General features: G+C 27.2%; 1 protein-coding gene across 1 annotated transcript; it reads right to left on the bottom strand.

Annotated features, from left to right (window-relative positions):
* Positions 1-10,451: 10,451 nt before the first annotated feature.
* On the bottom strand, positions 10,452-14,464 carry LOC122509083. Its single transcript, XM_043622844.1, has 3 exons — positions 14,286-14,464; positions 12,443-12,634; positions 10,452-10,753 (listed from the first exon to the last, which is right to left on the bottom strand). The coding sequence occupies exons 2-3, from the start codon at positions 12,591-12,593 to the stop codon at positions 10,599-10,601; spliced, it is 306 nt and encodes a 101-aa protein (XP_043478779.1). The 5' UTR covers positions 12,594-12,634; positions 14,286-14,464; the 3' UTR covers positions 10,452-10,598.
* Positions 14,465-17,548: the final 3,084 nt, after the last annotated feature.

The following is a 17,548-nucleotide window of genomic DNA, read 5'->3' as shown; positions in this document are numbered from 1 at the left end:
GGATAAAAGATACTGCGCTGGCACTGAAACGTGGTCGCACTTCCACAAAAATTGCATATATCTCGAAAACTATTAAAGTCTCCATCGTTTTCTTTTTTGTAAATGAAAGGTGAAATTATAAGGAATATTTTATTATATATCGAAAAATACTCAAAAATCGGTCCCGTGCTTAATAAATCGATTCAAAAAATTTTTTTTTACCTTTTTTTTGAAAAAAACAAAAAATTTTTTTTTCTTTTGAAAAATTCTGAAAGGACATGATTTTAACTTTAACATATTTAAATTTTATTAAAATCCGTTAAATTGTTTCGGAAATATTCACATTTAAAAAAAATCTTATAAAAAAATTCAAAATGGCGTAACTTTTACAATTTTGAAAATTTTTAAAAATCCTTTGGTTTCCTTTATTTTTGTTATCAAATATAACAACTTCACCAAATTACAGAATAATCCGTAGACCCCATGCAAATTGTAATTTTTCTGACGGAGTCTTACCCCATATTAATATTATTTTTTAATATAATTTATTGTTATATATTTTTAAAATGATTTATATTAATAATAAATTTACAATTATTTGTTTATCCAATTAATCAAAAAATTTTCAAATGCAAAAACTTCAAAAATATTAAAAATGGAGATTTTTTGTTATAAAATTGATACTGCAGGAATTCAAGAATACCTGTGATACGATACTTGCATTATGCTACTGGGAAAAAACTTAGATAGTAAAAAGTTTTGTTATTTTAATTCTAGATTTAACTTTCAGAGATGTTTCAAGCATTGTAAAGACAAAAGTTAAACAGGGTGTCTATTATTATTTTTGTTTAACAAACTGTCCGGTTTTTTACAGCTTTGTCCAAATTTTTCCAGGTGTATCTTTTCTCATCAAATATAAATTTTCTTGATAAGTATTAACAATAAATAAAACTACAAATGGCTACAAAAATTCACCTATTTTATGAAAATACTCTTCGACGGGTTTTTGTTTTTACTAATACTTTTAACAGGGGTTCTACTAACTGGAAAAAACGGGAAATATGCAGGAATTTAATTTAATCGGGAAAAACTGTTAATTCAGCCTGCAATATAGGTCTTATTTTAGATTTTACCAATTATGATACAACTATTTTATTTAATAACATAACGGGACATGCCCTTTCGTACATTAAGTACTCCCTAATTCTAAGAGTTACATTTGTAACATATAAAAAGATACATTATGAAGGTTGGCGCTTTAAAAGTTTAAGTTCGGTATAGATGTAAATACCGTTGTAGTGTAATACTAGAATCGGCGATGCGCGCCGATTCTAGCTAGTTTTTTAATGGTGCTCTAAGTTATAAAGTTACAATGTTATGTAATATATAGATTTCCCCAAAGAAAAATTAAAACAAACCCCATTAAAATTGATTTACTTGATGATTTTTTCGAAAAACTTTAAAATTTTGTTAATCTTCGCCAATGCAATATACTTTTGCGTCATTAACTATAATAATCTTCGTATTCTTTCATTCAGTCTGTCCAGAGCGTGTACATTCTGTCCGCAGTGAGAGAGAAAGGTTGATAGAGAGAAAGAGAGGTAAGTATCGCCTGTCCTTTTAGTTTAGAGTAGGAGCGAAAGAGAGGCGAATATTATTATTATATCTATATATATTAAGTTAGTCTTTCCTTATATATTCTGTTCACAGTGAGAGAGAAAGAGAGGGAGGGAGGTATTGTCTCTCCTTTTAGTTTAGAATAGGAGCGAAAGAGAGACGCATAGTTAAGAAAGTAATTCCCACTTTTTGGGTTTAGAAGGGGGTACCATGTTTTCTCCATTTCCCGTGTCAGGTAGAAAGAGAGGAACAGAATTTGATAGGGGAAGGAAAAGTGGGGAATTTTACTTTCAAGCCAAAATACGAAATGGGCGTCTTATTTTCTTATTGGCTAATTATTTTTCTTTTTTCACTCACAGATAGATTAAGGAGTAAAAGAATTGCAGATCGAGAACGAGGTATGAGTGAGAGGTATAAAGTTTATCGTTGTTCCATAAAACAAATGGACAATTTTTCATCAATTTTTGACTCCTTCCCCGCCATCAGTTTTTAACAATCGCAAATATTTTAAAAAACTAATTCGTATAATTATTTAAGATTCAATTATCTTCGAACAATGGGTAAGGCTTTCTGAAGTGTACCGATGGTTTTTTAAGCCTGTTACGCGCTGTAAAAAAGACATGGAGCGTGCAGTTTCACGGGCGGTTGCACTGCCGCGTTACATGCGTTAAATTGGTTTCAATTTGTTAGTTAATGCTTTATTTATTAAGCATTTGACACATAATTTCGAAAATTTTAATTAAAATTAAATTCAAAATGGAGGATCCAATATGGCGAATAATATGGCGCTTAACAAAAATATAGCTTTATTTTGTAAATAAAGTGCGGGCCCAGAAATTTTTTTTTGTTTTTATTTTCGGATTTTTTATAGTGTCAAGAATACTCTCCTAAAATAATATTGCAAAATTCGAACTAAAACAAAAATTATACATTCTTATTCTTCGCCATGTCAAAGATGTTTTTGTATGCGGATAAGCAATCGTATGATTTAAATGTTTTCTCATTTTCATTTTTTAAAAAAGACAAACAAAAATGTATTTGGTGTTGCTGATCAAAAATTAGATCTCAAATTTTCAAAATTGAAAATGGGGGATCCAACATGGCGGAAAAGAAAATTTTTTTATTTTAATTTTTTTTTTCGTTTAATTTTTTTTTCGTCCACCATATTGTATCCGCCATTTTTAATTTTTAATAAATTATGTCATATTCGTAATCAGCGACCCCAAAACCCCCCGTAACAATTTTCAAGCAAATCCAATGATTTTAAAAAAAGAATGTCCGCCATATTGGATTCGCCATTTTGAATTTTAAAAATCTGATTTAATATTCGTAATTAGCGACCTCGAAAACCCCCGAGGAACGATTTTCAAGCAAATCCGATGATTTTTTTAAAAAAATTTCAAAACTTGTGAACAGAAACTTAAAATGCGTTTTTCTCAAAATGTCTTTTTTTGATCTGGAAAGAGTGATATCTCGAGATCTTCTAAAGCGATTTTAAAAAATCAAATGGCTTTTGATTCAGCGTCATCATGCCTATAAGTGGAACCTCAAAAACTGGAAAATTTCCAACTCTCTTTATTTTATAAGGGAAATTCTGAATGAAAACACCTTTTTTTGCATATTTTAGAGAAAAAGTACTCTAAAAAAAGGGGGGGGGAGAAAATTCTACTTTTTTGAGGTTTCACACCTAAAGAAATATCTAACGAAGAGAATGCCACTTCGTTTTTGGTTTTATCTGTTATAGAAAGTTTGGAATCGATCTTACCACCGAGAATGGGCATTTTCGAAAATGGCGTATATCGCCGCCATTTTTAAATAAAAATGAAAAATTTTTTTTTACAAATTCTTAAATAAATTATTTTTTACATGTAAAAGAAATTTTTTAAATAAATGTCATAGTTATTTTAATAATATATACTAAAAAAGCCTTCTTTTTGCCTGTTTTGAACAGTCATTTATTTGTTCGACCGTATGAAAATAGCGATTTTTTCCAAGGGCAAAAAACATTTGGTCCCATGCTTTTTTTGCCCAAGGTAAAAAAGGCCGCCATTTTCATACAAGTCGAACAAGTGAATGACTTTTACTCCCTGTCGTCTGCTATCTGAAATCGACACTTTTGTGCATTAGAAATAAAAAATATCGTATGTAATACGGGAATAAAGGCAGCCAATTTGTTCACGATGATTTTTGTGACACGAGTGGAGGTCTCGGGGCGCCCTTGACCTCGACTCGTGTCACAAAAATCACCGTAAACAAATGGCTGCCTTTATACCCTTGTTGCTTAATATAATATTTTTACAAGATTAATGATTAGGTACAATTTTATTGTGTCATTTGAAGAAAAAGAATAGATATTAATCTTATTTAAAATTTTTTGACAGTCTTTATTGTGAAAAAATTGATGCAATATCCAAATTTTCACTTCGACAATTACACAATTACACCTCCATTTTTAAAATAAGGATTTTTTTGCAAATGACCGACAAAATGGGCCCTTTTCATTTTTTTAAAGAACCAATGAAATCTATCAGTTTAATTATCGATAAATTAATGAAAACCGCAAATTCCTGGTAATGAGAAAATTATAAAAAACATGTTTCCCGACATGAATTTTTAGGGAAATAAGAATTTAATATAAGTGAAAAAAATTTTAATTTACTTAAAATAAAAAAACCTTTTCATTTTTACAACTCTTTTTAGTTCATTTATTTTATATTTTGACTGACTCGATTATAAGATTGCAAACTTTTTTTTTATATAAAGATACTAGTGCACCAATAGAACCTTTTGCGACAACGTCATCGAATTACGAAAAAAGTAGCCATGGTTCCTCGAAACGTCCAGAAAAGAAGAAAGAAAGTGCAAGAAAACTTGATATCTGCATTGCAAGTCTTAACTACCAAGACAGAAAATCTGGTATGTCAATAATTATAGAAAAAATTACTATTTACATGAAGAGAATAATTTAAGAAGGGAACCAGTCAAATTTTAACTTATTGAAATTATTACTGTTTGCCCCATACGCTCATTTTGAGTATAAATGTTAGTTTAAAAATAAGGTATACTACATATGGTTGTTTTGAAATTCTAAACAACAGTTTTGACAATCTCGCCATTTCGAAGATATTGACATCTGGACGGTTTGTCCCACTCTCCCCAAATATTATAATATTATTTTAATGATTAACCCATTAACGCCTGAAATAAGAAAATTCTTTGCGCAAATTCAACCTATACTTTTATGAATAAAACAGATTATATTCTATACCGCAAGTATGTTTCTTATAGGTATTGAGTGTGCTCTTTTCGATTCAAGTTTGGTTATTTTTTTAACCCATTTACCCATCCAAATATTTGGATTCAGTAACCTCAAAAACATAAAATATAATGATATCTGGCATTAAAAAAAATAAAAAAATGTAGCAAAGTTATGACACGAAAACTTTATTTTGACAACTCTGCTAAGGAGTTAAACGTGCGTGAATAATATTTACTTCTCATCCATAGAGGCACAAAAATTGTATACTTTTAAAAAAAGTAAATTAGAATGTAAAATTTAAAGATGGCGGACCAAATATGGCCTAAAATATGAAGGGATCTTTGAAAGGGGTGGTGACTATTTTTCAAAATACTAAAATGTAATTAAATTCGCCTAAGTTTTCTTACTCGAAGGCTTTTGGGGTCGCTGATTACTAATTTAATGTTATTTTTAAGAAATTCAAGATAGCGGATTTAATATATAGAACAAAATTTTTTAAAATTTATGCAATAAACCTTAATTTTGTCACTCGGGAATTTTTGTGGTTGCTGATTACGAATTCAATTTTAGTTTCCCATAAATCAAAATGGCGGATCTAATATGGAACAGAATGTTTACTTCATGCAATTAATCTTAATTTTGTCACTCGGTGGTTTTTAGGGTCGCTGATTACGAATGCGATGTTTGTTTTTAAAATTTCAAATGACTAATATAATATGGGAAAGAGGAATTAAAAAAAATTTTCTATACACGCTCGCTGGTCGTGAATCGACGCAAGTGCTAAAATAATTGTCAGTGAGCGCTCCTTTGACATTTACAGCTAACTGACTGGTATTAGAACTCTCGAGTAACAAAATTAAGGTCAATTGCATAAATCTAAAAGAAAATTCTGCCATATTGAAAACACCATTTTAAATTTATGAAAACTTACATCAAATTCGTAATCAGCGTCCCTAAAAACCACCGAGTGACAAAATTAAGGTCCATTGCATAAAGTAAAAATTTGTGTTCCATATTGGATGGGGGGAGGGTAAAAAATTAATAAAAAATTGTCCTCGTGGTTTATGGACGGCTTATACAAAGAAGGAAGAATACTTCAATAAAATAATTCTTCTAATTTACAACGAATTTATATAAAGTTTTTCTATCGCTTGACTGAACTAATCGAAACAAAAACCATTATTTTGTAATTTGACTTGCTTGGTACTTTGAAACGTCTGGCAACACAGCATTTCTTTAGTCGTGTTGCAAATGCTTGGTATGACTTGTTTACATTTAGTTTTGAGTAGAAAATTGTGTGCAATGTTTCCAGATGTTCAAACAGCTGTCCAATATACTGTATAAAACATGAAATTTTTTTACAAATTAATTTATTGCAACTCTCACAGGTACCTAATGACACTTTTTAAACAGATATTTAACCATTATATATCTGTCTCGTATTAAAAAATGTTTTATTAATTTCTTAATTTTAAGTACTTTGTGGTGAGTAAATATGTTTGAAAATGTACTCAATTCCCACAAAACTCAATGTTAAAAGTTAAAAACAAAGACGCTTATAAATTTTTTTACAAGTCCCCACAGGCGTAAAAAATTTAACTACATTTTTTAAAAACTTGTGGTACAAATTTCAACAAATTGGTAATGTTAATTCTATTTGCGAAAAAACCTTCCTATTATCTTGAAAAAATCTGTAATTACCTTAACGTTTTATAAACATTTTACAATATAGCTCAGTGTATTAAATTTAATTTTTAGTTTTCGTGTTTTATGTTTTTTAATTCTTCAAAAAAAATTGTAATCTTTTTCCAATATTTTAGAAAAAGAAAAAAACGGATCATATGGTCTTATATTTTTATATACACACAATAAAATAAGGTCTTGAGTATCAAAAGACAGAAACAGAAATTTCGCGCGCGTAGCTCTGCTAGTTATTTATATGTTTGGACATGAAAAAGTCAAATTTTAAACATTTATTTTTAAGTGTATATTGCAGGAAAAACATAGCTAACCTGATTAGAACTAATTTAATTCACATTTATAGAAGAACTTGACCTCGTAAAGACAAATTTTTAAAAATTAAGTTTTCTTATGTGTATAGATCATAGGCAAATTTTTGATTTCCCTCCAGCAAAGGTGGGGAACCTACGACCTTATAGACTATCGTTTTATCCACTATACTACGGACTTGTTATCTTATTTTCTCTCAATCATGATTTAAAGACAAGTTTTAGCAAGCAATAAAGTTCAAGTAATTAAATAATTACTTTACAAAATTATAGTAATCTTATAATTTACAATATTATTAATTTTTTTATTAAAATTTTGATAATTATTATTATTATTTTTAATTAATTTAATTTTTATTTACCAATGATTTAATAAAAATACTTTAATAGTTTGATGTTATTAATTGTTATTTTACATTAATTATTTATATTTTATGTTTAAAATATAAATAATAATAATAATACTAATAATTTTATTATATTAGTAGAGATTAGGGAACTGTCGTCCACTTCCATTAATACTTTGACTCTAAAAATTAATTTTTGCATTAAACTAAAATATATAAATAATACAAAGCTTTTTGTAAACTGAAGCATTTGGGGAATTGTGGGCACGTTTTTGAGGAAGTATTTCTTGCTTGTTTTTGGCGATTGTATTGCTCAATGAAGGTACAGTCGGGCCGCAGAACTGCACGGTACCCCAGAAATAACCCCTCCACCTAAGGAACCGTACTTGCATACTTATCCTTTAGAATTGTTTCTCATTCTTTAATTTTTAAATATACGGCACTGAATTTAGTAGCGGCACCGTACATTGTGGAGTACTTAGAAACTATAGCCAACGTGTAGTTTGGTGACAGCGTACAGTTTAAAAGCGTTCAGTTCAGAGGCCCGATTATTAAAATAAGTCATAGATATAGTAATTTAACAAAAATAATTATATTCATTGCAATTTATGTGATAGAGCTGTTCACTTAAAATGTGTATAATTAATGGAGTTAATTTTACTTGTAGAGTAGAACGGGGCGAGGCAGCCTAGACGGCACACTGTGGTCTGCGAGGCAGTTATTTGAATAGGTTTTTTTTATTTCAGTGTCGCTTTGAAAACCTTGTCTTTTAGGCTAAAAAATCGCCATAGGACATTTTGATGTAGGTTGCACTTAAAAATGTCTAAAACCGTTTTTCCAAAGAACCACATTTTTGTCATAGTTGCAAAAACGTGGGTGGGTTGAGGCGATCAACTGTTTTATTAGTAAATTAACGTAACTCCAAATTAAAATAATGAAGCTAACAAGGCAGTTGTAATTAATTTACTTTTTTTGTTAAAAAAAATTTACATTTTAATAATATTATCATAACATTAATAAATTTAAATTCACATTTTAAGGAAATATAATTTTTTTCTTAAAAATTAAAAAAAATTTAAATTAAAAAATTTTTTTTTAAAATTAAAAGAAAAAGACCTTACAGAATTAATTTAGCATGAATTTTACTTATGACGTTTTGAAAAAATCGCCAATTTTAATGCTATACAAATATTTGAAAAACTTATAAAATCGTAATAGTTTTACCATGCTTCTCTTCTTATTTTAAAGGTCATTTTCTACAGTATGAAAATTACTTAAAGGTATTGGCGTGTATTCTTTACTCAGAAAATGTATGAAATACAAAGCTAGGATAAAACGACTTATTAGAACAAAATAATAAAAAATAGCAAAGCATTTCAAAATAAGAATTTTGAACTAAGGAAATAAAAACAACCCTCCAAATTTATCAATTGTTTAAACGAGTAAAAATAAATCATCTCCACTCACATGGGATAAAAAGTAAAAAATTCGCAAAAAAGCAAAGTTGTAGATGATGATATAAAGAGCAAAAAAGTCCGGTAGCAAGATTTCATATGCAATATGTTTAGAGATAATTGAGTCGGAAAATCGATTTTTTAAAAAAACGCACGAAAAATATATAAAGAGTGGTTTTTAAAGAAATTACTACATTTATGTCTGTAAAAATGTTTAGCTAGTGTTTCTGGGTAAAAATATGTCGAGTTCGATGGACAGATTTGCAGGCTTTCAAAAAAAATTTGATTTTCAGCATTATTTTGGGATTTTTTAGTTTTTTACCATTTAAAAGCCCGTAACACCAAAATTTAGCTTCCTATTAAACAATATTCTAATGGAAAGTTGTTTGCTTTTTTTTATCTAAAAAAATATGCAATTAAAAATTTCGATTTTTGAAAAACCAAATTTTCAAAATTTTCAAAATTCTCTAGTTTTAGTAGTTTTTGACAAAAATGGCTGGCTTACGAACTTGGCCTTCATTTTTTCACTAATTTTAAGTGTGCAAAATTGGAAAATGATTCATTAAGTTTTTTAAAATTTATCGTCGGAACAAAGTTTTTGTCTATGGACAGACAGGCAAACAGACAGACGTAATCGTCGGACCATGTTTTTGGATTCAGGGCACATCAAAAGGCAAAGATTTTATAAAATTAGCAAAAATCAATCTTTCACTAAGTCCAATACTTTCTCATGTGATGAGAATGTAAAAACATTTAATTTATTAAAATTCAAATTGTAAAACTTCTTGATTTGATGTTTCTCACTTGACCATATATTATCATACATTCAACATAATAAAAAATTTTTATTAAAAGTAAAAAATATTATTTTATTATAAATTATAAATTTAATTGAAACTAAATTACTCTAAACAACTGTTCTAAATAATGTAATTGTTAAAAAAATAAAACTAACTTTATAAAACATTGTTTTAAAAATTATTAACAACAATACATACTTAAAATATCAATAGATGTACTACAATAATGTAAAAATAAATTATTCAACACATTGTAAATGAAATATTTTATTAAATCACAAAGATTTTTTTAATATTGAAATTACTACAAATGTATTATTATTACATTTACATTACAAATTAATATCACAAAATAAGTCTTAGTATTATTCGAGGTATTTTATCACAAACTTAACGACATAACTTTTCTATTTTAATAAAACAAAAATTCTATCTAAATTAACAAAAAATGTTATGAAAAAATATCTACATATACAATTCTTTATTTATTTTAATAACATTTGTTACTGACTTATCTTCAAGCTCCAATTTGTACTGTAATTTTATAATGTAAATTTATTATTTAAGTCTCCTTGTCATGAAATTTTCTTAATGTTTTAGTATTAAATTATCATTTAATCTATTCATAGTATTATCACAAAATTAATATCACAAAATAAGTCTTAGTATTATTCAAAGTATTTTATCACGAACTTAACGATATAATTTTTCTATTTTAATAAAACAAAAATTCTATCTAAATTAACAAAAAATGGTGTCAAAAAATATCTACATATACAATTTTTCACTTTTTTTAATAACATTTAATACTGACTTATTATTTTCAATCTCCAATTTGTACTGTAATGTTATAAAGTAAATTTAATATTTAAGTATAAAAAAAATTAGTACTAAAAATTATAGAAAATGAATATAATTGTATTTGTGTAGATAATAAAAGAAACTAATGATTATTATCGTGAAATATTGTCAACTTAATTTAGAATTAATCCATTTTTTCTCAAATAACATTTGTAAAGTATCTTCATTATGAGAATTTCTTAAAAAAAATTGTTTTAATAACCAGAAATTTTTTTTATGTCTTAATGGCGTATTTATATAAAATTAGGAACAATGAAAAAATTCGTATTCATTTACATTCTTCTTCGCGCAACTGGCGGTACTTCAGCCTCCCCTAAAGTCCTTTTCAGTTCATTGCGAACTCTTAGTAAACTGTTTAAAGACATTGTCTCACCGGAAATTGATTCTATGTCAGTAATATGATTCAATTGTAAATGTAATCTCGGTCCTAAAATATGTTTAAGTTAAATTAATCTTTGGTAATGTAGCACAGTTATGGTTGCCACAGGTCAGGGAATTCAGGGAAAAGTCAGGGATTTTAATTAAAAGTACTGAAAAAAATTTAATTTTTAGATTTCATAAGAAAATTCTGATTTTTTTATGTTTTTTTGGTTATGAATTGTTATGAATTATAATCAAACTGCAACAAATTTTAATACAAAACCGTCAACATTTTTTTATATTTCTGACAAGAATGAATTTCTTTTAATATTATTCAATTATTTTAAGTTTTAACGCTATTACAGCTTATATTAAATTTAATAAAATTTACAAAATTATAACAAAATTCTTTATAGAAATATTACAAAAGAATAAATAAAAAATACATTTTTTTCAAAAAGAAATTACAATTTGTTTTAATAAATTTAAATTTTGTTAAGATTCAAGAAAAATTATATAAAATAGTTAATTATTTGCAAAATTTCAAATATTTTTAAAAGTTTATTATTGCAATTCAACGATTTCCAATATTTACTATTTTTTTTTAAAATTTATCAAATAATTTAATTATAGAAAAAAAGTTTTTAATACAATTTTACGAAACCATTTAATTATTTTCATAAATTATTAAATTTCATTTAGGAATTAAATTATTTTCATCGTACAATTTAACATATATTTTTAATAAAATTTAAAATAAATTCCTTGAAAAATGTAATTATCTTTTAAAGTTTTATTAAAACTTGATAGAAAAATTCAATAATTTTAAGAAACATTCGTAAAAATAAATTTTTAAGAAACATTCAATTTTATTAAATAAATTATTTCTTTTAGAATCATTCTCAATTTAATAATTGACATATCTTACAGAGATAAATTTTTAAAAAATACAAAAATAATTTTTTAACAAGAGTTGTAGTATATTTTACAAAAAATGATAATAAAAATGCAAATATAAACATAAACAAGATAATTATTTTTGAAGATAATTAAATTTTTCTAAAATATTAAAAATGACAGTTGAAAATTGTGAAAAATATGACATAAATGAAAGTCTTATGAATACTCTGAATTTAATTTATATTGAAGTCTTTGTTGAGCTTATTAAAAAAGATTACTCAAATAAATAAAATTCCAGGTTATATTTTGAAATTCCACAAAATTTTCAGATTTTTCAGGTCCTTTAACTCTTTGCCGTTCATATGTTACGAAATGTCGTCTAGAGTCCTTTTTGGGGGAACAGCCAATGAGAAGAGGCGTTTATGTTTGTGTTGATAAGTTAGTTATGTGTGAGAATGTAAGTGTCTAAACTTGCAGTATCGTACCTTCTCAAAATTGGAACCCATTTATATTTTACAATAAATTATATTTAATTATACTAATTGATCACTAAAAATACGATTTTTTGTGTAAAGTGCAAATGTATATTTGCAATTTATTACAATTTAAAAATGGTAAATTTGATTGTTAAAGACTTTTATCAAACATAAATATCCTATGTAAACATAACCTCAAAATCAAACTAACATTCGGCCCTGATATTTTCCACGTGATTCAACTGTCAAACTGCTTGTTTCTGAGGTGGGGAAAACTAATGTACGGCAAAGAGTTAAAAAATCCGTGATTTTTTCAGATTTCCCAGGTTTTGTAACTTATTTAAAAATCTATAAGATAGTACATATAATATATTACTTACCTTGTGATTCTATCGTGCCAATCAAGGCAAGCTTCTGGCCCTTTTGAAACACTTCTACTCCTTGGAAGCTAGCAATCCTTACTTCCAATTTACTGGTTCCGTCAGTTATTGACCCACAAGCAAACGTACCTACATTAGGATAGGCCCCCATTCTTTGTTCAACGAATTTCGATTTTAAAAAAGCACATATTTCTGTAAAGAAATAACAAAAATAATTTTTTACAATTTTATTAAATATGAAAGTATTATTGAATACAAAGTTTATATAAAAGAATTGAAAATTTTTATTTTTAATAAACAATAATTTATCAATATAGGATCATTTCAGATGAATGGAAACAGATTCTTTAAGTTTCGCAAATAATATAAATTTCTGCTATTTAACATTAAAATCTTAATATAAATTTCTCTCAGTGTAATTAGTGTTACGGCCGAACTCCGTAACTTTTTATATTGTTAATAACTTTTTTAATTATATTTAAAACTAAAATTACATACAACAATTACACGCAACATGAGATTTTGTTAACACATCTTAAACATTTACACAAATAACCCTTTGTAAACTCACAAAAGGAACATTCTTTTATTTTGGTACTTTGAAACAAGTTGTCAAAAACAAATATCCAAAGTAATAAAATAATATTTTATAATAATGCACAATTCAAGGATAGAAATCTAAAATAAATTGTAAAATTCCTTTATTTATTCTTTTTCTATTCTGAAGAGTTTATTAACTTTGCTTTTGAGTAATAGTTAAGAAATACTAAAATATGTCAATTGCCCAATATAAGGAGTGGTGCATCCAAGTCACTGAACTCGGATCACGCCACTGCCTAAATCTGCAAGCTTGCAGAATTGGCTTGACAACAGTCAAGTGCAATAAACTTAACAAACGATTTCCCCACTAAATCGTCTTTCAATAAAATTGATTGACACTGGGAAATCTGGGCAGTTTAAGCCAGGCCGTTGTAGCCAGCAGTTAGCCCTGGCAGTTTGGGCCCGCAGTTTAGTCCAGGTCGTAGTCACCTGTAGTTGTAGCCGGAAGTTTTGGCCAGGCAATTCTAAGTCCGGCAATCGGCCGTGTTCAATTAAATTTTGTAATCCCTGAGCAAGGGATTTCCTTAGAAGTTAACGGGTTTAATAAAAAGTTTGATCAGAAAAGTGAATTTGAATTGAGAATAAAAATATAAAGAAATAAAAAGTAAAGAAAGGTTGAATTTAAAAGTTATATTGAGAATAATAAAAGTGACAAGTGAAAAAGTAAAATAATTAAAAGAAAATATAGAAAATAAAGTCTTTATTTTGTGCAATAAAAGGAATATTAAGGTTCAAGACGAAATATCAATCTAGTGAACCTAGATTGGGTATTTCTTTAGTTTTTCTGAGATACAACGCGAAATTTACGAAGTCAGAACGTGTCATTGGATTAATATTTCAAGGAGATCGAATTACTGAGTAGTGAGTATAAAAGACTACTTACACCACATAACACACACTACAAGTTCAATCACACATATATAAAGTACTTTCTTTACACACATAAAAATTAGATTACTTGTATTAGGGACTTTTTGGGTAAAATATATAATTCATGGTTTACATCTTAATTTTGCATTTTAATTTAAACATCCTAATTAATTTTCCTATCTTCTCATTTTTCTTAAGAGTAGGGTTCTCAACCTCTTAGTTGAATCAATAACTAAGTAGAGGGGGAATCCACTACCTTTACAATTTCTTTATCCGAAGGACACGTGAGTTAAAGTTTTAAAAATTAATCTTTTAAAATTAAATTTCTAAATCCTACTTTAACAATTAGATTGAAATAACTAAAATATCTTACTAATTTTGGTTCCTAACTCGGTATGTATCACATCAGCTAGATCAATGGTATCTACTTCAACTTCCTCTTCTTCCAATAGACGTTGTCCTCGTGATGCTATCTCAGTCGTTGCAAACACTTGCAATTCAAAATGCACATTTCCTTTATTGAACTCAGCTTTCGACGGAACTCGAGCCCAGCCTCCATCAATGTGCAAAATCTATATATATATATATATATATATATATATATATATATATGGGACATTCCACGTCAACACAGACAGAGCTCTAAACAAAAATTGCTTCGATGGATTTAAACGTTCTAGGGCTTAAAAGATTTCTACGTTCATGTACTTTAAGATGACGATGGGCGTTTTTTGCAAAATTCCATTTCCGATGCCAATAGAACTGTCAAAAGTCAAAAGGTCCAAAAATCTCAAAATACTTTTATGAATTAAAAGCAAAAAACGAGGTAAATTATTCTGTAACTCATTCTTTATAAGTTTTTAGGGTTCCCGAATATAAATCTAAAGTTTTTTTTTAAAAATCCAAAATGGCGAATTCAATATGTCGGACAAAATTCAAATTTGATCAGATTCGATGAAAACTTGTTACACAGAGGTTTTTAGGGTCGCTGATTACGAATCTGAAGTCATTTTAAAAAAATTCAAAATGGCGGATCCAATATGGCGGAAAAAATTTTCAAATTTGATCCGATTCCCTTAAAACGTGTTACTCGGGGGATTTTGGGGTCGCAGATTATGAATATGAAGTTACTTTGTGTTTGAGACTTCAAATTCATAATCAGATACGCTAAAAACCACCGAGTAACACTTTTTAATTAAATCTGATCAAATTAAAAAATTTGATCCGCCATTTTGAATTTCTACAAAGTAACTTCATATTCATAATCTGCGACCCCAAAAGCCCCCGAGTAACACGTTTTAAGGGAATCGTATCAAATTTGAAAATTTTTTCCGCCATATTGGATCCGCCATTTTGAATTTTTAAAAAGTGACTTCAGATTCGTAATCAGCGACCCTAAAAACCCCCGAGTAACAAGTTTTAATCGAATCTGATCAAATTTGAATTTTGTCCGCCATATTGAATTCGCCATTTTGGATTTTAAAAAAAAAACTTTAGATTCATATTCGGGAACCCTAAAAACTGATAAAGAATGAGTTACAGAATAATTTACCTCGTTTTTTGCTTTTAATTCATAAAAGTATTTTGAGATTTTTGGACCTTTTGACTTTTGACAGTTCTATTGGCATCGGAAATGGAATTTTGCAAAAAACGCCCATCGGCATCTTAAATTACATGAACGTAGAAATCTTTTAAGCCCTAGAACGTTTAAATCCATCAAATCAATTTTTGTTTAGAGCTCTGTCCGTGTTGACGTGGAATGTCCCATATTATATATTGGACTTGGATATTATTTTTATTTTATGACACTAAAAGATACTTTTTTCTTTGATTTTAAATTTTTTGCTACTTCAAATAAAAAAAATATTTTGAACAATTTTTAATAAAATTCTTTTTAGAGACACAATTCACTTATTTAGGAAAATTTTAGTCAAGAATTCAATTTTTTCCACAAATAATGAAATACTTCGCTAACATTCAAATACTTTTAATATCTACAATTTCGAAAAACTTTTAAAAATAATTTAGTTATTTATTTAAATAATGTAATAAGATTCTTCTCAAAATTTTAATTTATCATGAATAATAAAAATTTCAAAAGAATTTAATTATTTGAAATACAATTTTCCAGTAAAATTTTCAAAAGAAATCAAATGTTCAAAATATTTTCTTCAAATTCGTTGAAAGATACTAATTATATTCTAAAACTAGCTGTCGTACCCGTCTTCGACGGGTTTTAGTTGCTACAATTACATTCAATAGTGTGTCGACCAGTCTCGAAAAATAGGAAATAGCGGGGAATTTAATTTGACCGGAAAAAATAATATTTAGCTACCATTAACTATTTCATTAGAAAAATATTACTATTTTAAATCAGTGATTGACTTTTTACCATCAAATAATTTATTTTTAATTAATTAAAATGCAGAGAACAATGTTTTGTCAATTATTTGTAGAAATTTAATTATTGTATTATAAGTTAATCCAAAATTTCCACCAGTTTTTAGAGTAAAGTAAAATTCGAACTAATTGTATCATAATTGCTAAAATCTAAAATAAGACCTATATTGCAGGCTGAATTCACAGTTTTTCCCGATTAAATTAAATTCCTGCATATTTCCCGTTTTTTTCCAGTTCGTAGAACCCATGTTAAAAGTATTAGTAAAAACAAAAACCCGTCGAAGAGTATTTTCATAAAATAAGTGAATTTTTATAGCCATTTGTAGTTTTATTTATTGTTAATTCTTATCAAGAAAATTTATATTTGATGAGAAAAGATACACCTGGAAAAATTTGGACAAAGCTGGGAAAAACCGGATAGTTTGTTAAACAAAAATAATAATAGACACCCTGTTTAACTTTTGCCTTTACAATGCTCAAAACATCCCTAAAAGTTAAATCTAGAATTAAAATAACCAAACTTTTTACTATCTAAGTTTTTTCCCAGTAGCATAATGCAAGTATCGTATCACATATTCTTGAATTCCTGCAGTATCAATTTTATCATAAGAATCTCCATTTTTAATATTTTCGAAATTTTTGCAATTGAGTACTCCTAATAAAGTCGGCTGTAGACGCAAATTAGGTTAATGTATAGAAAATTTCTAAAGTAGAATGGTTATGCTTAATCCAAAAAAGTATTTCTCGGGGACTCTTGTCGAAGTGCGTAAGGCCAATAGGGCAGGAGTATAAACAATAAAAATATTTAATTACAGAAAGTTTAAAAAATATACATTAAAAAATATAAAATTTGGAAATTTTCCATTTTTTTAATTTTTTGAAAAAATTGAATACCTCCCGTTCTAATTAATATATTTAAAATCTGCAAATTTATTGCTTATATATATCTTACAAAAGTCATAACTGATTAATTTACAGCAATCTGTCAAAATTTTAAAAAAAATTTGAATTTTTTGGAAAATTCATAATTTTTTTTCATATTAATATTATTTTTTATTCAATTTATTTTTATATATCTTTAAAATCATTTATATTATAATAAATTAAAAAATTTATGCCAATCTGCAAAAATTGAAAAAAAAAATTTTTTTTGAATTTTTTGAAAAATTCATAACTTTTGTTCAGCTCAATATTTTTTCATCAAATATAGCTAATATTTTAAGTTAGACCAATACC

This window comes from Leptopilina heterotoma, unplaced genomic scaffold (assembly GCF_015476425.1).
Source record: "Leptopilina heterotoma isolate Lh14 unplaced genomic scaffold, ASM1547642v1 Lhet_597, whole genome shotgun sequence".
NCBI classification, from domain to species: Eukaryota; Metazoa; Arthropoda; class Insecta; order Hymenoptera; family Figitidae; genus Leptopilina; species Leptopilina heterotoma.
Note: the sequence above shows the minus strand (reverse complement) of the source record. Positions and strands in the feature narration are given on the sequence as shown.

Excerpts from the sequence above, each read along its gene's own strand:
- LOC122509083 (XM_043622844.1), bottom strand. The coding sequence starts at position 12,593 with ATGGGGGCCTATCCTAATGTAGGTACGTTTGCTTGTGGGTCAATAACT. Across the intron at positions 10,754-12,442 it reads TGGCACGATAGAATCACAAG|GACCGAGATTACATTTACAA; the intron begins GTAAGTAATATA and ends AACATATTTTAG.